Genomic DNA, 21,948 nt, shown 5'->3' on the forward strand with positions numbered 1-21,948 from the left:
CACCACTGATTGGCAGCTTGCACAGTGGACATAGGAAGCTGCCAATCAGGTGGGTGGGCGGGGTTATAAACAACTCAGCATTCTGACCACTGCTACATCTACAAGGATTAACCCCTTAACGACTGCAGAAACATCTTTTAACAGCAGCAGTTAAGGGGCCTTATTCTCCAGAGAACATGATTCGAGTCGGTTTCTACCATCCCCAGTCTTATGATCGCCGTTATTCACCAAAAAGTAACAAAAAGTCAGATTTTCCATTTATTTCTCTTTCCTCTGATATGATGTAGCAGAGGAGAGAGAAATGGAGTCCCTCGAGCCACCCCCTGATACCTCCGGCCCCGTCCGCAGAAATCTGCTGGCCGAAACCCGGCAACAATAGGAGATTTTCCCTATTGGTTCATTTTGATCACTGTGATAGACCCTACCACAGTGATCAAAAAAAAAAAAAAAGTAAATCAAAACCCCCTTTGTCACCCCCTTAGTTACCGTAGGTAAAAATAGTAAAATATTTTTTTTATTTTTTCCATTCTTTGCAGTTAGGGTTACATCTGGGATTAGAGCTAGCATTGGGGTTAGGGCTGGGGGTAGTATTGTGTTGGGGTTAGGGTTGTGTTGGGATTACGGTTGGGGTGATGGGGTTAGGGTGGTGTTGGGATTACGGTTGGGGTGTTGGGGTTAGGGTTAGAGGTGTGTTTGGGTTGAACTTAGGGTGGGATTGGGGTTACGGTGGTGTTGGGGTTATGGTTGTGGTTAGGACTAGGGTTAGAGGTGTGTTTGGGTTAGGGCTGTGTTAGGGTTGGAGTCAGAATTGGGGGGTCCCCTGTTTGGGTGCATCAGCAGGTCTCCAAATGCAACATTGTGCCCGCCATTGATTCCAGCCAATTTTGTGTTAATAAAATCAAATAGTGCTCCCTCCCTTCTGAGCCCTGCCGTGCGCCCAAACAGTGGCTTTCCCCCACATACGAGGTATCGGCGTACTCAGGAGAAATTGCACAAGAAATTTTGTGGTCCTTTTTCTCCTGTGAAAATAAAAAAGTTTGGCTCCAAAGTAAATTTTTTTGTGAAAAAAGTAAAATGTTCATTTTTTCTTTCCACATTGCTTTAGTTCTCGTGAAGCACCTGAAAGGTTAATAAACTTCTTGAATGTGGTTTTGCGCACCTTGAGGAGTGCAGTTTTTAGAATGGTGTCACTTTGGATAATTTTCTGTTATATTGACCCCCCAAACTTACAGGTGTGGTGGTCTCTAAAAAAATGGTTTTGTAAATTTTGTTGGAAAAATGAGAAATCGTTGGTCAACTTTTAACCCTTATAACGTCCTAAAAAAAAAAATTAAGTTTCCAAAATTGTGCTGATGTAAAGTAGACATGTGGGAAATGTTATTTATTAACTATTTTGTGTGACACCGCTGTCTGATTTAAGAGTTTGAAAATTGCTAAATTTTCAAAATTTTTGCCAAATTTCCATTTTTTTAATAAATAAACACAAGTCATATCGAAGAAATGTTACCACTATCATGAAGTACAATATATCACAAAAAAACAGTCTCAGAATCAGTGGGATCCGCTGAAGCGTTCCAGAGTTATAACCTCATAAAATGACAGTGGTCAGAATTGGAAAAATTGGCCCGGTCATTAAGGTTAAAATTGGCTCAGCTACTAAGGGGTTACACCAGGGAAGCTACAGGAAGGAGTCCAGTAAGTGATACATTAATGAAATCGGTGTCTCAGTCCCTACACTATGCTGCTCTCAGATTGCATAACAAAAACCTGCTGACAGATTCACTTTAAAAGTTGCTGATTGATAAAACAGGACTTATAGTATCAGGCTATTAAAAAGATCAATAAAGTGTATCGTATCGTATATTTGTATAATTTTTTTATTAATGATTTTCTAAAAATACAATATGCAGCTGTTCATGGTTTATTGTGAATGAACAGAAAGTGAAACATCAGTCATAAAATAAACACTAAAATGGGTAACAACGTTGGAAAACAAATAACAGAATGTGTAGATTAGGCTAAGTTCACACTTGTGTACCGGGGCTTTGCGGACGGCTGTGTACTTCCCTCCCTGAAGCTCCACCCACTTTCACACTTCTTCCGTTTAGGTCCGCCTACTTCTGCATGCGTCCTGTGCACCTATCTTTAACATTGGGTACGCAGGACATGCAGATGTATGCGGATGCGTCATTTTGGCGTGCCCACTGACCACACGGGAACACAACTTGTTGCGTACATAATACAGAAAGAACAAAAGAGAGAAAATCAGGAGAAGGGTAAGAGGGCAGGCCAAATGGCAGAGACCCACATATTGGTTGCTCAGTATAAGTACACTACATATATAAATGGGTTTTCCAGTCATATGGCAGGTCCCTGGGATAGGCCACCAATATGAGATCGGTGGGGGTCTATCACCAAGAACCCCTACCCATCAGCCGGCATGAAAACATTGTATGGAGCTGCCCTGCACAGCGCCATTCAACATGTACTGGCCATAGCTGGGTACTGCAGATCAGATCCAATTTTCTTGAGCAGGGAATAAATCCCCATGGAATAAGTACAGAATAGAAAAAATAATCTTTTGGAGCAAAATAACCCTAGTAAAAGACATAGGACCTGGATCAACTGTTGGGATAAACTGAGAGGTAATCAATAGGAGTATTTTTTTCCCCACACACAATGTAAAGGGGTTTCTCATAAACACCACCACAACAGGGCATCGTCTACATCAAGAAGAAAGAAGGCATAATCATCATCACAGACCATGATCTTTACTGTAAGAGCAGTGAGATTACGGATCTCTCTGCCACATTATGTAATGGTTGATTCAATAGAAGGAGGGCCTGGATGCCTTTCTTGAAAAATATAATATTACAAACTAGGTTTTGTGATGGGACGGAAATCCAAGGAACTTGTCCGATTGTCGTATGTGGAGGACATAAGGAATATTTCCTCTTAGGCTTGGGTCACAGCAGCGTATAATCTCTCATCCCACATTAAATCACACACTGATCAGAGCTTGGTCAGAGTGTGATCATAGTGTCAGTTGATCTTCTAGGATGAGGAGATGGTAACAAAAAAATTCTTTATTCTGTCAGTCTGTGAAAATCAGACTCCTCTCAGATATCTCTCGAGCACAGTCCTATGTTTTCCACAGACTCATTAACTTGCATGGCCGAGTGCGATTCGATAATCGGATACAACTTGGGTATGCTGTGATTATTTCCTTGTACCGGCTCGGTCCAAGGAAAAAGACTTGTAATTCACCCCATAGAATAACATTGGTCCGAGTGCAATCCAATGTTGTGGTGGATCACACTCGGATTGAAAATAAAGACATGTGCACGATCTCTAATATGGGGCAATTAGCATTGGATAACATGGTAGGCTATGGGTTGAACTTGATGGACTAGTGTCTTATCTCAACCTTAAAATTATGAAACTATGAATAAAAAAATATATAATGACTTTATCAATTTAGTGGGCCTACACAAGACAAAAGGGCAAAGCGACCACATGGTATATCTAATGGTGTATCTAAGCCACAGAATCAAACTTTGGCCCATGGGCCAAATCTGGCCCACATGGTGAGTATATTTGGCCTGTGACACTAAGTGGGTCCCAAGCCCGGCATCACACTTTCAACTGTATAGGCATCCTAGCATTATGTGCAGCCCATGATACTGTATGGAGGGTCCATTATACTGCCTGGATGACTATGTGGGGCCCATTTTACTGTATGGAACACTATGTGGTGCCTATTATACTGTATGGGGTGCTGTGTGGGGATTACAGTTGGGGAAGCATACTGTGATGTCATTGTCGGGTGGATTGAGGGGGTACAGTAGGATCCATCATACCTTGTGTGTGCAGGGTACAGTGGAGGAATTTATAGTGGGGTTATCTTGCTGTGTTTGAGGGACACTTTTGTTGGCATCATACTTTATTATCTGTATTATTCAAGGTTTTTTATATCCTTTATTATTACATATTTAAATTAGGCCATTGGGCACATACTTTTCACTGCTCTTATATACCATATTATATTATTCTAGTTTTTTATTTTAAGATTAGTTAAAATGCACTTTGTTCATGGGACAACCCTTTAAATTTGTTTCTATATAAAGAGTTTTTATAAATATCAAGGTTGACTTGCAATTCTCCAAGCTTTTAATTTTGCCACTCAGTGTAGTTGAGTGTGACATCCGTAATCTAAGCAAAGCAGTTCAAGTGTTCTAACTTTATGGACTTGGCTGCTAGACCTGGGAAGACTTATCTATTTATACAGGGTTGGACTGGCCCACCAGAGAACCGGAAAATCCTCCAGTGGGCCCTGACCTGTTCTTCAGGAGAGTTCATAGTGCAAACCTTGCAGTTGCTATGGGGCTCTTCAGTGGGGGAGAAAGGTGGGCCCTCAGAATCAAATCCTCTGGTGGGCCCAATGTTCTTCAGTCTGACACTGTCCTTAACCTCTTAACGACTTATGACGTACTGTCTGTCATAAGTCGCCTCCCTGCCTTTGATGTGGGCTCACACTTTCTGCATCATTATCTGCCTCTAACAGCGGCGGGTGGAGCAGCGCTCCCGTGATGTGATCGCGGGACGCTGATGTGTTGTCATGACAGCCCCTGCAGCAACAGGAAAAAATGTATTAATAGGCGACTAAAGCATCGTATCTACCCCAAAATGATCTGATGAGCGGATGAGCGGATCTACAGCTGCGGGTCTGCAGCAGCTTTACATGCGTTTACAGTACAATGTAAACCTATGGAAAACGCAATCCGCAGTGCACATGCTGCGGAAAAAAACGCACGGAAACGTTGCGGGTTACATTCCGCAGCATGTCAATTCTTTGTGCGGATTCCGCTGCGGTTTACATCTGCTCCATAATAGGAATCCGCAGGTGTAAAACCGCAGGTGGAATCCGCACAAATTCCGCATAAAAACCGCTGTAAATCTGCAGGTAAAACGCAGTGCTTTTTACCTGCAGATTTGTGAAATCTGCTGTGGAAAAATCCACAGCCCTCAAAAATACGTGTGCACATACCCTAAGGGTGGAAACATGCCAGAAACATGTCAGAATGGGGCCAAAATGGGGCAAACGTGTCAGCGTGGGGCAAATGTGTCAGAGTGGGGCAAACCACGAGTCGGAGTGGGGCAAACCACGAGTCGGAGTGGGGCAAACCACGAGTCGGAGTGGGGCAAACCACGAGTCGGAGTGGGGCAAACCACGAGTCGGAGTGGGGCAAACCACGAGTCGGAGTGGGGCAAACCACGAGTCGGAGTGGGGCAAACCACGAGTCGGAGTGGGGCAAACCACGAGTCGGAGTGGGGCAAACCACGAGTCGGAGTGGGGCAAACCACGAGCCGGAGTGGGGCAAACCACGAGCCGGAGTGGGGCAAACCACGAGCCGGAGTGGGGCAAACCACGAGTCGGAGTGGGGCAAACCACGAGTCGGAGTGGGGCAAACCACGAGTCGGAGTGGGGCAAACCACGAGTCGGAGTGGGGCAAACCACGTGTCGGAGTGGGGCAAACCACGTGTCGGAGTGGGGCAAACCACGTGTCGGAGTGGGGCAAACCACGTGTCGGAGTGGGGCAAACCACGTGTCAGAGTGGGGCAAACCACGTGTCAGAGTGGGGCAAACCACGTGTCAGAGTGGGGCAAACCACGTGTCAGAGTGGGGCAAACCACGTGTCAGAGTGGGGCAAACCACGTGTCAGAGTGGGGCAAACCACGAGTCAGAGAGGGGCAAACCACAAGTCAGAGTGGGGCAAACCACGAGTCAGAGTGGGGCAAAGCACGTGTCAGAGTGGGGCAAAACACGTGTCAGGGTGGGGCAAATCACGTGTCAGAGTGGGGCAAACGAGTCCAAGTGGGGCAAACGAGTTCGAGCAGGACAAATGAGTCCGAATGGGACAAACCACGTGTCAGAGTGGGGCAAACGAGTCAGAGTGGGACAAACCACACATCAGAGTGGGGCAAAGCACTCATCAGAGTGGGGCAAACCAGGCAAAGTGGGCAAATGTGGCAAAGTGGGGCAAACCCGTCAGACTGGGGCAAACGCGTCACAGTAAGGCACACTCTAGGAAACTAGAGATTATTGCATACAAGATATGCCCTGACATTGCCTTCTCTGTCTTTTCCAGTTCAGGTTCACTAGTTACCGGCCTTATATTTACATTATTCTTGTTTATTAATCACCACTGACATATCTGCTATATAATTATGGTTTATCCAAATATCTAAACAATAATAAATACAAATGTAAAAAGGATAATAAATAATAATAATACAGAGAAAGTGTCTTTCTTCTGCAAGATAATTTGTGGAGCTGCAGCCCATGCATATTGAACAGACAGCTAAACAAGCGCTGTCAGATTCATACACTGTGAGGTTACTTTCCCAGAGAAAAGGGAAATAAAATATTGAATGATAAACAAGATAGAGGGTGAAGCAGTCCAGGTGCGTCTCATGAATAATAAAGCTTACACGTCTCTGCAGACCAATGTAAGTGCTACAGTACTTAGTGTGCCCAAGTGAAACATCTCCAGCCTCTAGATCATGGAAATACTCCTTTTCCTAGCAGAAAACCATGGGAGAATTTAATGCTTCTAGCTGCTGACATGAACGGGCTCACTGCCTTTTATATCTCCTCCAGCCGAACGCCTCTCTAGCGATAATTTGGCTGTTTTCATCTAATGTAAAAAATGTAAAATATGTCTAGATCTGAGGTATGAATGCAAATTTTATCAGTGCCACACTCAGATTCTTTTTATCAATATATTCTTAAAGAGTTAAAGGGGTAGTCCCATCTCCAAGATCCTATCCCAATATGTAGTAAGTGAAATAATAATAATATTAGCAAATACCTCCAATTAGAAATGTAGTATAGTTCTTCTCATTTGCTAAGTCCCTAATCTTTGTGCAGGGCATTGAAGTAGCTTAAGCATCCGTGGTTTCGACTGTAGAAGGATGGGCACATTGCCCATGCCCCTTGAGAAGCCTTCATGTAATGTTGTACAGTGTAATGTGTACTGTGTGATTCATAATGTTTGGTGATGTGAAGTATAATGGCCACAAGATGGCAATAACATTGTTATAGTCTGCCCAGCAACAGACAGTGAGTGGGTCAAAATAGGTCCAGAGAGTTGGGAGCTGTGCAGCAGGACCAGAAAGGACTTCCTGGTAGTTAGTCAGAAAGAGCCCAGAGTGTGCAGAGTAAAGACCTTCGGTCCAGTGTGCACACTGCTACATGCAGTGGGTGTCCCTGTGGCAAGAGAGGAACTACCAGATCAAATAGTAAGAGCCTATAATAGAAGAGATAGCAAAGAGAAGCAAGTAGCAGTCCGGAATTGGGACAGAGAAAGTAAGAGAAAGAATATTGGGGCCTGGGGCAGGAAGCCTAGCAGGATGGTATGGAGTCTTCGTTAGAGCAGTAACGGAAGGCAAAAGTAAAAGGAAGTAAAAGGAACAAAAGGAAAAGAATATTTACCATATATACTCGAGTATAAGCCGAGATTTCCAGCCCATTTTTTAAGGATGAAAGTGCCCCTATCGGCTTATACTCGAGTCATTGTCCCAGGGGGTCGGCAGGGAAGGGGAAGCGGCAGAAGTGGCAGCTGTCACATCATACTCACCCTCTCCTGACGTGGTCTCTGCACTTCCCTGCTTCTCCGATGGTGTCCGGCACCAGCAGCTCTTCCTGTGTTCAGCGGTCACGTGGTACTGCTCATTAAAGTAATGAATATGTACGCGAGTCCATTCCCATAGGCGTGGAGCACATATTCATTACTTTAATGAGCGATACCACGTGACCGCTGAACACAGGAGGAGATGCATGCGCCAGAGACCATCTGAAAACCAGAGACCGCACCAGGATGGGGTGAGAATGACGGGGGAGGGTGAGCCATGCGATATTCACCTGTCCCCATTCCACCGCCGGGCTGTGTCTTCCGCATCCTATGGCTGTGACGCTCAGGTCAGAGGGCGTGATGACCTGTTTAGTGTGCGCCCTCTGCTTGAACAGTCACTGCAGAGACCCAGAAGACACAGCGGTGCGCGGCGGGGGAACGGGGACAGGTGAATATCGCAAGTGCCGGGGGCCTGAGACAGTGGCGTCTCCGGGACCTGGCCCCCATAGTGCGCTGGTGTCCCCGCCTGCTCACGACACCGGCACCTCTCCCTCAGCGACGAGAGGTGAGTATGTCTTTTTTTATTTTTATTTTTTAATCGCAGCAGCATATTATTCTATGGAGAATCTTATGGGGCCATCATTAACCTTTTATGCAGCATTATATGGGGCATATTATTCTATGGAGCATATTATGGGACCATCAACCTTTATGGAGCATTAAATGGAGCATTATATTCTATGGAGCATCTTATGGGGCCATCTACCTTTGTGCAGCATTATATGGGGAATATTTTTCTATGGAGCATCTTATGGGGCCATCATTAACCTTTTATGCAGCATTATATGGGGCATATTTTAATATGGAGCATTTTATAGGGTCGTTATTAACCTTTATGCAGCATTATATGGGGCATATATTTTTGTATGGAGAATCTTATGGAGCCCATCAAACTTTATGGAGCATTATATGGGGCGTATTTTGTATGGAGCATCCTATGGGACCCATCATAAACTGTATGGAGCATTATATGGGGCTCCTGATTCAATATTGATATTCAAAAACATTTAACCTACTGATGTCTCAATTAATTTTACTTTTATTGGTATCTATTTTTATTTTTGAAATTTACCAGTAGCTGCTGCATTTCCTACCCTAGGCTTATACTCGAGTCAATAAGTTTTTCCATTTTTTTGTGGCAAAATTAGGGGTCTCGGCTTATACTCGGGTCGGCTTATACTTGAGTATATACGGTATATAATTGTAGCTACTAAGCGTCTACAGTAAAGACTACAGTCGTGTGTCACCATATCAAGACACATCCTCTCCTATGGAGAAATCATAGGACGCGTTGCTACAGGATGGAGTCTATGACTGTGCGGGGCCATAGCGCAACACCTCCACCTGTGCAGTCTCCACAGAGGAAAGGGGTCCGCAGCGTTACACCTTGGCCCATGCGGTTCCCACAGAGGAAAACGGAAGCTCCCAATATAGTGTGCTGGGCTGCGCAAAGAGTAGAGGAAGTAAACAGAGAAGACAGAATGTTTTCAGAGAAGAAGGAGATGTGTGTTCATGCCACTTGTGGTTAAAGACACATCCTTGAAGATAAATGCCTACAATCTACTGTATGTAGTTCATATCAGGTTATTCTTCATTAAAAAGAAGTTTAAATTTAAATGGTGGTCACTTTTCATGAACTGGTTAACATCTGGTCCTGCAATCCTGTGTCATTGGTTACATAGGGCCTGCATGGGCGTACTGCACCTACGACAAGTCGACACACCCAGCCAGGACCCCCACTTTCATGTAATGTGCCGACGCAAAGGAGAGGAGTACCTAGCCCACGGCTACAGTCCCGCGTCACTTTACATGACTATAGTGACAGTTAGTTAGGGGTAGTAATCATGGATACCTAAGCTGCTGCAATGCCAGTTAGTTAGCGGTAGTAATCATGGATACCTAAGCTGCTGCAATGCCAGTTAGTTAGGGGTAGTAATCATGGATACCCAAGCTGCTGCAATGCCAGTTAGTTAGCGGTAGTAATCATGGATACCTAAGCTGCTGCAATGCCAGTTAGTTAGCGGTAGTAATCATGGATACCCAAGCTGCTGCAATGCCAGTTAGTTAGCGGTAGTAATCATGGATACCCAAGCTGCTGCAATGCCCTGCACTGACACCAGAGAGTTCTCACAGCATGCGCAAGGATTCACACGTCTGCAGTCACATAGAGCGACTACAGACTTGTCGTTTTAGACCAGACAACCCCTTTAACAATACAAAATCAATGGCTTAGCTGTGTCTGCAGTGATATCTTTCTAGTTTGTTAAAGAATGGCTACATGTGTATATTCAGATCTAGTAGCTGTCTCTGCAATTAAATTCAGCGCTATTCTGTAGATGCATTACCCGATGACAGCTGGGTAAGTGGGCAGTAATCTCTGCATCTCCTGTCATGGATGTCATTAATATTACTAGTAATCACCATGCAAATATCAAATGTCAGAATCCGGCGACGGAATCCGTTTTTTTTTTAACTGAGCATGCTTTGATTTTTTTAGGATCCAAATAGCTGGATCAGCTAGTCGGATCCGGCGAAAAAACAAATCCATCGCATTAGTTTTTCACAATCTGCGACGGATCCGTTTTTTTTCAAAAAAGATTGTGACTGATGGCCAAAAACTGATGTGTGAAAGCAGCCTTACAGAGGGAAATGCAAAGAAATCTGCAAAATCTACTCCAGAAGCAAGATTACCAGTTGTGCTTTTATCAAACTGACACTGTACTAATAGTATAGGTGAATCTAAGAAACTTTAATATATATTATTAGAGAAACATGCTTCATTATCCACTTATGAGCCATTTCTTGCCCTCCACTCTGTTTCCTGAACTTATCATTCACTTAAAACCTTTTTGGTTAAGGCAAGACAGATTACCAGCAAAGTGAGGTGTCATGACGCAGCACAGAAACACATCATGCTGCAGCTATCTACCAAGTATGTTAGCTTATGCTGGATTAACAGCTACACTGCTCAGTGCTATATAATATAATCTATGCTTTTGCTCCTTCTGTCTACTGCTATTGAGAAATAAGAACAGGAATTCCTCTTTCTGTTTGTGAACAGTATATAGTAGACCAGTTTTGACGATAACACGATATTGAAAACCAATTCTTTCCCTTGAAATAGACGCTAGTCCAGCATTGAAATGCGTTGTGGAAATAAAAACCGTTTAACTCATCTTGATCCCAAGGATTTTTATTACAGCAGCAGAACCTTCTTTTTACTTTCCTTTGTAGCTAAAAGGGTATCACCTGATGGTCTTATGCGCGAAGGGAATGAGGATGTCGAGTCCATATGGGTCGAAATTCATGGAGGGAAAAATGGTAACAAAATTCTCATTGGGGTCTGTTACAAACCCCCAAATATAACAGAAATCATGGAAAGTCTACTTCTAAAGCAGATAGATGAAGCTGCAACCCATAATGAGGTCCTGGTTATGGGGGACTTTAACTACCCGGATATTAACTGGGAAACAGAAACCTGTGAAACCCATAAAGGCAGCAGGTTTCTGCTAATAACCAAGAAAAATTACCTTTCACAATTGGTGCAGAATCCAACCAGAGGAGCAGCACTTTTAGACCTAATACTATCTAATAGACCTGACAGAATAACAAATCTGCAGGTGGTCGGGCATCTAGGAAATAGCGACCACAATATTGTACAGTTTCACCTGTCTTTCACTAGGGGGACTTGTCAGGGAGTCACAAAAACACTGAACTTTAGGAAGGCAAAGTTTGACCAGCTTAGAGATGCCCTTAATCTGGTAGACTGGGACAATATCCTCAGAAATAAGAATACAGATAATAAATGGAAAATGTTTAAGAACATCCTAAATAGGCACTGTAAGCGGTTTATACCTTGTGGGAATAAAAGGACAAGAAATAGGAAAAACCCAATGTGGCTAAACAAAGAAGTAAGACAGGCAATTAACAGTAAAAAGAAAGCATTTGCACTACTAAAGCAGGATGGCACCATTGAAGCTCTAAAAAACTATAGGGAGAAAAATACTTTATCTAAAAAACTAACTAAAGCTGCCAAAAAGGAAACAGAGAAGCACATTGCTAAGGAGAGTAAAACTAATCCCAAACTGTTCTTCAACTATATCAATAGTAAAAGAATAAAAACTGAAAATGTAGGCCCCTTAAAAAATAGTGAGGAAAGAATGGTTGTAGATGACGAGGAAAAAGCTAACATATCAAACACCTTCTTCTCCACGGTATTCACGGTGGAAAATGAAATGCTAGGTGAAATCCCAAGAAACAATGAAAACCCTATATTAAGGGTCACCAATCTAACCCAAGAAGAGGTGCGAAACCGGCTAAATAAGATTAAAATAGATAAATCTCCGGGTCCGGATGGCATACACCCACGAGTACTAAGAGAACTAAGTAATGTAATAGATAAACCATTATTTCTTATTTTTAGGGACTCTATAGCGACGGGGTCTGTTCCGCAGGACTGGCGCATAGCAAATGTGGTGCCAATATTCAAAACGGGCTCTAAAAGTGAACCTGGAAATTATAGGCCAGTAAGTCTAACCTCTACTGTTGGTAAAATATTTGAAGGGTTTCTGAAGGATGTTATTCTGGATTATCTCAATGAGAATAACTGTTTAACTCCATATCAGCATGGGTTTATGAGAAATCGCTCCTGTCAAACCAATCTAATCTGTTTTTATGAAGAGGTAAGCTATAGGCTAGACCACGGTGAGTCATTGGACGTGGTATATCTCGATTTTTCCAAAGCATTTGATACCGTGCCACACAAGAGGTTGGTACACAAAATGAGAATGCTTGGTCTGGGGGAAAATGTGTGTAAATGGGTTAGTAACTGGCTTAGTGATAGAAAGCAGAGGGTGGTTATAAATGGTATAGTCTCTAACTGGGTCGATGTGACCAGTGGGGTACCGCAGGGGTCGGTATTGGGACCTGTTCTCTTCAACATATTCATTAATGATCTGGTAGAAGGTTTACACAGTAAAATATTGATATTTGCAGATGATACAAAACTACGTAAAGCAGTTAATACAAGAGAAGATAGTATTCTGCTACAGATGGATCTGGATAAGTTGGAAACTTGGGCTGAAAGGTGGCAGATGAGGTTTAACAATGATAAATGTAAGGTTATACACATGGGAAGAAGGAATCAATGTCACCATTACACACTGAATGGGAAACCACTGGGTAAATCTGACATGGAGAAGGACTTGGGGATCCTAGTTAATGATAAACTTACCTGGAGCAGCCAGTGCCAGGCAGCAGCTGCCAAGGCAAACAGGATCATGGGGTGCATTAAAAGAGGTCTGGATACACATGATGAGAGCATTATACTGCCTCTGTACAAATCCCTAGTTAGACCGCACATGGAGTACTGTGTCCAGTTTTGGGCACCGGTGCTCAAGAAGGATATAATGGAACTAGAGAGAGTACAAAGGAGGGCAACAAAATTAATAAAGGGGATGGGAGAACTACAATACCCAGATAGATTAGCGAAATTAGGATTATTTAGTCTAGAAAAAAGACGACTGAGGGGCGATCTAATAACCATGTATAAGTATATAAGGGGACAATACAAATATCTCGCTGAGGATCTATTTATACCAAGGAAGGTGACGGGCACAAGGGGGCATTCTTTGCGTCTGGAGGAGAGAAGGTTTTTCCACCAAAATAGAAGAGGATTCTTTACTGTTAGGGCAGTGAGAAGCTGGAATTGCTTGCCTGAGGAGGTGGTGATGGCGAACTCAGTCGAGGGGTTCAAGAGAGGCCTGGATGTCTTCCTGGAGCAGAACAATATTGTATCATACAATTATTAGGTTCTGTAGAAGGATGTAGATCTGGGGATTTATTATGATGGAATATAGGCTGAACTGGATGGACAAATGTCTTTTTTCGGCCTTACTATGTAACTATGTAGCTTTTTGTTCACCCACAGCTTTTATACTACAGTATATACTAGACATACAGTCATGCCCGAAAGTTTTGACACCCTTGAAATTGTTCCAGAAAATTAAGCATTTCTCCCAGACAATTATTCCAATTACACGTTTTGTTTTCCCCTTTTATTTCCTTTGCGTGTATTAAAACAACATAAAAAGAAAAAAGGCAAATTGGAAATAATTTCACATACTGTAAATCCCCCAAAATGGGCTGTACAAAATTGTTGGCTACCTCAACTTAATATATGGTTGCACACCCTTTGGAATAGATAACTGCAGTCAAACGCTTTCTATAACCATCAACAAGCTTCTTACACCTCTTAACTGGAATTTTGGACCACTCTTCTTTTGCAAACTGCTCTAGGTCTCTCATATTTGAGGGGTGCCTTCTCCCAACAGCAACTTTAAGATCTCTCCACAGGTGTTCAATGGGATTTAGATCAGGACTCATTGCTGGCCACTTCAGAACCTCTAGTGTTTTGTTTTCATCTATCTTTGGGTGCTTCTTGTAGGGTGTCTGGAGTCATTGTCCTGCTTGAAGACCCATGATCTAGGACACAAACCCAGCTTCTTGACACTGGGCGTTACATTGCGACCCAAAATCCTTTGGTAATCTTCAGATTTCATGATGCTTGCACACAGTCAAGACACCCAGTACCAGAGGCAGCCAAACAACCCCAAAACATCTTTGAACCTCCACCATATTTAACTGTAGGTACTGTGTTCTTTTCAGCCTCATTACATTTTCAGTAAACAGTAGAATTATGTACTTTACCAAAAACATCTATCTTGGTCTCATCTGTCCACAAGACGCTGTCCTAGAAGGATTTTGGCTTACTACCGTACATTTTGGCAGACTGCAGTGTAGCTTTATTATATCTCTGTAACAGCAGTGGGGTCCTCCTCAGTCTCCTGCCATAGCGTTTCATTTCATTCAGATATCGATGGATAGTTTGCGCTGACACTGATGCACTCTGAGCCTGCAGGACAGCTTGACTTTCTTTGGAACCTGATTGGGGCTGCTTATCCACTATCTGGACTATCCTGTGCTGCTACCTTTCATCAATTTCTCTCTGCTGTTCATGTCCAGAGAGATTAGCTACAGTGCGATGGGTTGTAAACTTCTTGATTGTGTTGTACACCGTGGACAAAGGAACATCAAGAGCTCTGGAAATGGACTTGTAACTTTGAGATTGTTGATCTTTTTGAACAATGCTGGTTCTCAATTCCTCAGACAGTTCTCTTCTCCTCTTTCTGTTCTCCATGCTCAGTGTGGCACACACAGACACACAATGCAAAGATTGAGCAAACGTCTCCCCTTTTTATCTGGTTTCAGGTGTGATTTTAATATTGCCCAAACCTTGCCACAGGTGAGCTTGAACGAGCATCACAAGCTAGAAAAAAAGTTGTTTACCTACAATTTTGGAAAGGTGCCAACAATTTTGTCTGGCTCATTTTTGGGGTTGTGTGAAATGATGTCCAATTTTTCTTTTTTTCTCAGTTTTTTGTGTTGTTTCAAAACACACAAAGGATATAAACACGTGTATAACAAAATATGCATAAAAGCAATAATTTTCTGGGAGAAATAATTTTCTGGAACAATTCAAAGGATGCCAACACTTTCGGCCATGACTGTAACAGCAGCTAGTCTCCATCAAATAGCTCAGAATCAACTGCAAACTAGACAGAGCTTGGAGATGGAAAACTGGGGAACAATGTGGTAAACAAGGCACATAGTGGATAGATACTGTTTAAAGGGAATTTGTCAATGCAAAGAAGACCCAAGTATGAAATTTATGTGAACAAGCTTTGAAGCACAGAACAGTACAGGTAGTGCGGCAGAATAGGACAGGTAGAGCGGCAGAATAGGACAGGCAGTGGGGCAGAATAGGACAGGCAGTGGGGCAGAATAGGACAGGCAGTGGGGCAGAATAGGACAGGCAGTGGGGCAGAATAGGACAGGCAGTGGGGCAGAATAGGACAGGCAGTGGGGCAGAATAGGACAGGCAGTGGGGCAGAATAGGACAGGCAGTGGGGCAGAATAGGAGAGGCAGTGAGACAGCATAGGACAGCAGTGCGACAGAATAGGACAGGCAGTGGGGCAGAATAGGAGAGGCAGTGAGACAGCATAGGACAGCAGTGCGACAGAATAGGACAGGCAGTGCGGCAGAATAGGACAGGCAGTGAGGCAGAATAGGACAGACAGTGCGACAGAATAGGACAGGCAGTGCGGCAGAAAAGGACAGGCAGTGCGGCAGAATGGGACAGGCAGTGCGGCAGAATGGGACAGGCAGAATAGGACAGGCAGTGCGGCAGAACAGGACAGGCAGTGCGGCAGAACAGGACAGGCAGTGCGGCAGAACAGGACAGGCAGTGCGGCAGAATAGGACAGGCAGTGCGGCAGAACAGGACAGGCAGTGCGGCAGAACAGGACAGGCAGTGCGGCAGAATAGGACAGGCAGTGCGGCAGAATAGGACAGGCAGTGCGGCAGAATAGAACAGGTAGTGCGGCAGGCAGCCCCCAATAAACATCCAGGCTCATATGCATAAACTTTCTAACCGGGTTTTCTTGGCACTGCCATGTTGGTTTGGGGTCATTCTGCTGTTCATGAACTTTTATTGCCATGACATATACAGCAATGTATTCAGTTTAGTTACAATTAATGTCCTCACAGTTTCACTTAGACCACCTGTATCTGTTATAGCAACTTATGGGGTCACTTGGTAAAACCTTCAATGAATGAAATGAAGGCTTTGTGATATAGTGCTAAGGTGGTAATCACAGACGCATATATGATTTGTGCAGGAATGAAGCAAACAGAAGATTTTAGACACTTACTGTCAAATCACTACAATGTCACATTTCCTACCTGTAGAAGGGCTGCCAACAAATAAACCATTATAAAGATAGGCGTCAGAGACGTGTGGCCGCTTTTCATTAAATAGATGGTGTATAAAAAAATTAAGTGTCCGGGGATAACAAGGGAAAGAAGAACTTGAGCCGATTTCTTATTCACCCCTGTAGAAGAAAACAAAGTGCATTTATGGATCTGGGGGTCATGAAGTCATTAGCGTAATGAAATCCTGTTCAATAATTTATTGTTAGCATTCACGTCATCAATCATTATGCCTGATAAAACAGCATTTTGGAGTGTCTAATGTCAGTAATTGCCAACCTCTGGTAATCCATCACTCATGGCACTACTCTATTCCTTACAGGTACTTTACCCCATTTGATCCGAGGGTCAGCCTAGTGTCATCTGATTGTCTTGGACGAGAGAATTGTAGAACAGGTGAGGAGATGTACACAAATACATAACCAATCTCCAATTTACAGAGGACCAAGTGGGGCCAGTTTTTCATCTTTGCTTATTCATGCTGCTCCATCGAAATACTCCATTTGTTGTCCTTTTTTAAATCTGCCATACAGTAACAGAGATAAGGGCCTTTTCATTTAGTGCAATATTTATTGTCTTTTTCAATTGGGTGCTGCTCACAAGATAATAATGCAGAGCAGCCTAAAGACATGACCCTGAGAATCCGGTGAGCTTCGCCCCTTGGTAAAAGTCATAAAAATTTGAACTAAACAGAAATGGATCACATCTCCGAAACCATGTGGTGGATTAAACAAAAAAAATGAATACTCGAGGAAGCAGCAGGAATAAAATAAGAGCAAAAATTGTCCCCTTTTGACTTGGCGATAGGTACGCTTTAAAACAGATCTCAAAAAAAGAGATCACTAATGGGCCACTTGATTGATTCCAAATTGTCAAACTTGCAAGCAGTTGTCTGGTCTAGAAGACATATTGTCAGTTTACCTGTACCACAGAACGTCCGGCAGGGGTGGAAACAGCCCGTGGCCTCATCCGGTAGCTCTCCAGGAATGTTGTGTAAATGCAAATAAGTGGAAATTCTGCTGGCCTGTATGGCTACCAAATTTCCTCCAATACCTACATGGATTAAAGAAAGAAAATATCATCATACTGAACAGAATTAAAGTACTAATCACATTTTCTAAAGATTGATATTTAAAAAAAACTGATGCTAAACTATAACAATAGTGCATGATCACTACTGTACAATTATATTACTATAAGATTTTTGCAAGAAAAAGTGTGTACAGGCTCTTAGGCAAAAGGTGAACGTTTCACAAAATTAATCAAAAAGTCCAAGTGACAGGATCAATACCCCACCTAAGTGTTGAATATACGGAACATAGCGCTGAGGGGGGCTGAGTCGTTGACAAGTACCTGGGTTAAAGGGAATCAGCAGGTCTTTGCTGTGTAATCTGAATTCAGGTATGTGTGACTTATCAAGCTGTGTGATGTTTCCATAATATTAATGTTTTATCACCAGGAGATCATCCCTGCCCAGACTAGTTCTCGTGCCAAGTAGTCTGACCATGCCCCTCCTGTGATAAGCAGCTCACTGTCAATAGACAATGGACACAGAAAGCTGTGATGTGGGTGGTGCTAGCTTTCTCAGCTCTGCTTCAAGCTTAATCTAAAAGCTCTGATTGTGTCACAACTGCTGCACCCAGTAATCTATGTGATACATTGTTGAATTCAGGGTCTCTTTGCCTACATTACGCTACTCTCAGGTAGCAAAAACCTGATGACAGATTCCCTTTAAGCGGATGAGTCTCAGTGAGTTTCAACTTCTGAGAAATTATTTTTAGGGTGAATCCAGGACAAGATATAAAGAAAGCATTAAGCAAACAAAACATCCTGAGCACCTATATCACTTGTGCCTCTCATGTAGTGATCTACATGTGCATCTCACAAAATTAGAATATCATCAAAAAGTTAATTTGTTTCAGTTCTTCAATACAAAAAGTGAAACTCATATATCATATAGAATCATTACAAAGTGATATATTCCAAGTGATTATTTCTGTTAATGTTGATGATCATGGCTTGCAGACAATACAAACGCAAAAGTCATTATCCCAGTAAATTAGAATACTTTATAACAACAGCTTGAAAAAATGATTTTAACCCCTTTCTGTCATTGGACGTACTATTCCGTCCATGTGGGGTGTGCCCTACTTCCCAAGGATGGAATAGTACGTCCAGTGCGATCGGCCGCGCTCATGGGGGGAGCACGGCCGATCGCGGCTGGGTGTCAGCTATTGCAGCTGACATCCGGCACTATGTGCCAGGAGCGGTCACGAACCGCCCCCGGCACATTAACCCCCGGCACACTGCGATCAAACATGATCGCAGTATTCAGGCGGTACAGGGAAGCATCGCGCAGGGAGGGGGCTCCCTGCATGCTTCCCTGAGACGATCGGTACAAGGCGATGTGCTCACCTTGTACCGAGCGTCTCCTCCCTGCAAGCCCCGGATCCAAAATGGCCGCAGGGATGCATCCGGGTCCTGCAGGGAGGTGGCTTCACTGCGCCTGCTCAGAGCAGGTGCCGGGAAGCCTCCCTTCTGTGCACGTCAGATCGCCGATCTGACACAGTGCACAGCAAAGTGTCAGATCGGCGATCTGTCACTTTACTGTGATGCCCCCCCCCCGGGGCAAAGTAAAAAAAAAAAATAAAAAAAATCCTAAATAAATAATAATAAAAAAATATATATATTGTTCCAATAAATATTTTCCTTTAGATAAATAAAAAAAACAAAACAATAAAAGTACACATATTGAGTATCGCCGCGTCTATAACGACCCGACCTATAAAACTGTCCCACTAGTTAACCCCTTCAGTGAACACCGTAAAAAAAAAAAAAAGAGACCAAAAACAACGCTTTATTATTATACCGCCGAACAAAAAGTGGAATAACACGCGATCAAACAGATGGAAATAAATAACCATGGTACCGCTGAAAACGTCATCTTGTCCCGCAAAAAACGAGCCGCCATACAGCATCATCAGCAAAAAAATAAAAAAGTTATAGTCCTCAGAATAAAGCGATGCAAAATAATTATTTTTTCTATAAAATAGTTTTTATCGTATAGCGCCAAAGCATAAAAAATGATATAAATGAGGTATCGCTGTAATCGTACTGACCCGAAGAATAAAACTGTTTTATCCATTTTACCAAATGCGGAACGGTATAAATGCCCCCACCCCCAAAAGAAATTCATGAATAGCTGGTTTTTGGTCATTCTGCCTCATAAAAATCGGAATAAAAAGCGATCAAAAATGTCACGTGCCCGAAAATGTTAACAATAAAAGCGTCAACTCGTCCCGCAAAAAACAAGACCTCACATGACTCTGTGGACCAAAATATGGAAAAATTATAGCACTCAAAATGTGGTAACGCAAAAAACATTTTTTGAAATAAAAAGCGTCTTTTAGTGTGTGACGGCTGGCAATCAAAAATCCGCTAGAAAACACGCTATAAATAGTAAATCAAACCCCCCTTCATCACCCCCTTAGTTACGAAAAATAAAAAAAAATGTATTTATTTCCATTTTCCCATTAGGGTTAGGGCTAGGGTTAGGGCTACAGTTAGGGTTAGGGTTGGGGCTAAAGTTAGGGTTAGGATTACATTTACGGTTGGGAATAGGGTTGGGATTAGGGTTAGGGGTGTGTCAGGGTTAGGGGTGTGGTTAGGGTTACAGTTGAGATTAGGGGTAGGGGTGTGTTTGGATTAGGGTTTCAGTTATAATTGGGGGGTTTCCACTGTTTAGGCACATCAGGGGCTCTCCAAATGCGTCATTGCGTCCGATCTCAATTCCAGCCAATTCTGCGTTGAAAAAGTAAAACAGTGCTCCTTCCCTTCCGAGCTCTCCCGTGCGCACAAACAGGGGTTTACCCCAACATATGGGGTATCAGCGTATTCAGGACAAATTGGACAACAACTTTTGGATATCAATTTCTTCTCTTACCCTTGGGAAAATAAAAAATTGGTGGCGAAAAGATCATTTTTGTGAAAAAATATGATTTTTTATTTTTACGGCTCAGCATTATAAATATAATAGGTCAAAGTGCTCACCACACATCTAGATAAGTTCCTTAGGGGGTCTACTTTCCAAAATGGTGTCACTTGTGGGGGGTTTCAATGTTTAGGCACATCAGGGGCTCTCCAAACGCAACATGGCGTCCCATCTGAATTCCAGTCAATTTTGCATTGAAAAGTCAAATGGCGCTCCTTCGCTTCCGAGCTCTGCCATGCGCCCAAACAGTGGTTTACCCCCAAATATGGGGTATCAGCGTACTCAGGACAAATTGTACAACAACTTTTGGGGTCCATTTTCTCCTGTTACCCTTGGTAAAATAAAACAAATTGGAGCTGAAGTAAATTTTTTGTGTATAAAAGTTAAATGTTCATTTTTATTTAAACATTCCAAAAATTCCTGTGAAACACCTGAAGGGTTAATAAACTTCTTGAATGTGGTTTTGAGCACCTTGAGGGGTGCAGTTTTTAGAATGGTGTCACACTTGGGTATTTTCCATCATATAGACCCCTCAAAATGACTTCAAATGAGATGTGGTCCCTAAAAAAAAATGGTGTTGTAAAAATGAGAAATTGCTGGTCAACTTTTAACCCTTATAACTCCCTAACAAAAAAAAAAGTTGGTTCCAAAATTGTGCTGATGTAAAGTAGACATGTGGGAAATGTTACTTATTAAGTATTTTGTGTGACATGTCTCTGTGATTTAATTGTATAAAAATTCAAAGTTGGAAAATTGCGAAATTTTAAAAATTTTCGCCAAATTTCCGTTTTTTTCACAAATAAACACAGGTAATATCAAAGAAATGTTACCACTATCATGAAGTATAATATGTCACGAGAAAACAATGTCAGAATCACCGGGATCCGTTGAAGCGTTCCAGAGTTATAACCACATAAAGGGACAGTGGTCAGAATTGTAAAAAGTGGCCCGGTCATTAACGTGCAAACCACCCTTGGGGGTAAAGGGGTTAAAATCCAAAATGTTGGCCTACGGAAATGTATGTTCAGTAGATGCACTAAATAATTGGTTGGGGCTCCTTTGGCATCAATTACTGCATCAATGCAGCGTGGCATGGAGGCGATCAGCCTGTGGCACTGCTGAGGTGTTATGAAAGCCCAGATTGCTTTGATAGCAGCCTTCAGCTCGTCTGCATTGTTGGGTCTGGGGTCTCATCTTCTTGACAATACCTCACAAAATCTCTATGGGGTTAAGGTCAGATGAGTTTGCTGGCCAGTCAAGCACAGTGATACTGTTGTTTTTAAACCAGGAATTGGTACTTTTGGCAGTGTGGACAGATGCCAAGTCCTGCTGGAGAATGAAATTTCCATCTCCAATAAGCTTGTCGGCAGAGGAAAGCATGAAGTGCTCTAAAATTTCCTTGTAGATGGCTGTGCTGACTTTGGTCTTCATAA

At 42.8% G+C, this 21,948-nt stretch overlaps 1 protein-coding gene across 2 annotated transcripts in view; it reads right to left on the reverse strand.

Annotated features, from left to right (window-relative positions):
• The window catches only part of SLC41A2 (solute carrier family 41 member 2), a 133,057-nt gene that overhangs the window by 12,157 nt on the left and 98,952 nt on the right, over positions 1 to 21,948 (reverse strand). For both annotated transcript variants that reach the window (XM_077265668.1, XM_077265667.1), the window contains exons 9-10: positions 17,446 to 17,577; positions 16,498 to 16,646 (exon numbers count right to left, since the gene is read on the reverse strand). In XM_077265668.1, coding sequence (XP_077121783.1) covers positions 16,498 to 16,646; positions 17,446 to 17,577 — 281 coding nt within the window. The remainder of the gene's footprint in view (positions 1 to 16,497; positions 16,647 to 17,445; positions 17,578 to 21,948) is intronic.

This window comes from Ranitomeya variabilis, chromosome 5, assembly GCF_051348905.1.
Source record: "Ranitomeya variabilis isolate aRanVar5 chromosome 5, aRanVar5.hap1, whole genome shotgun sequence".
Lineage (NCBI taxonomy): Eukaryota > Metazoa > Chordata > Amphibia > Anura > Dendrobatidae > Ranitomeya > Ranitomeya variabilis.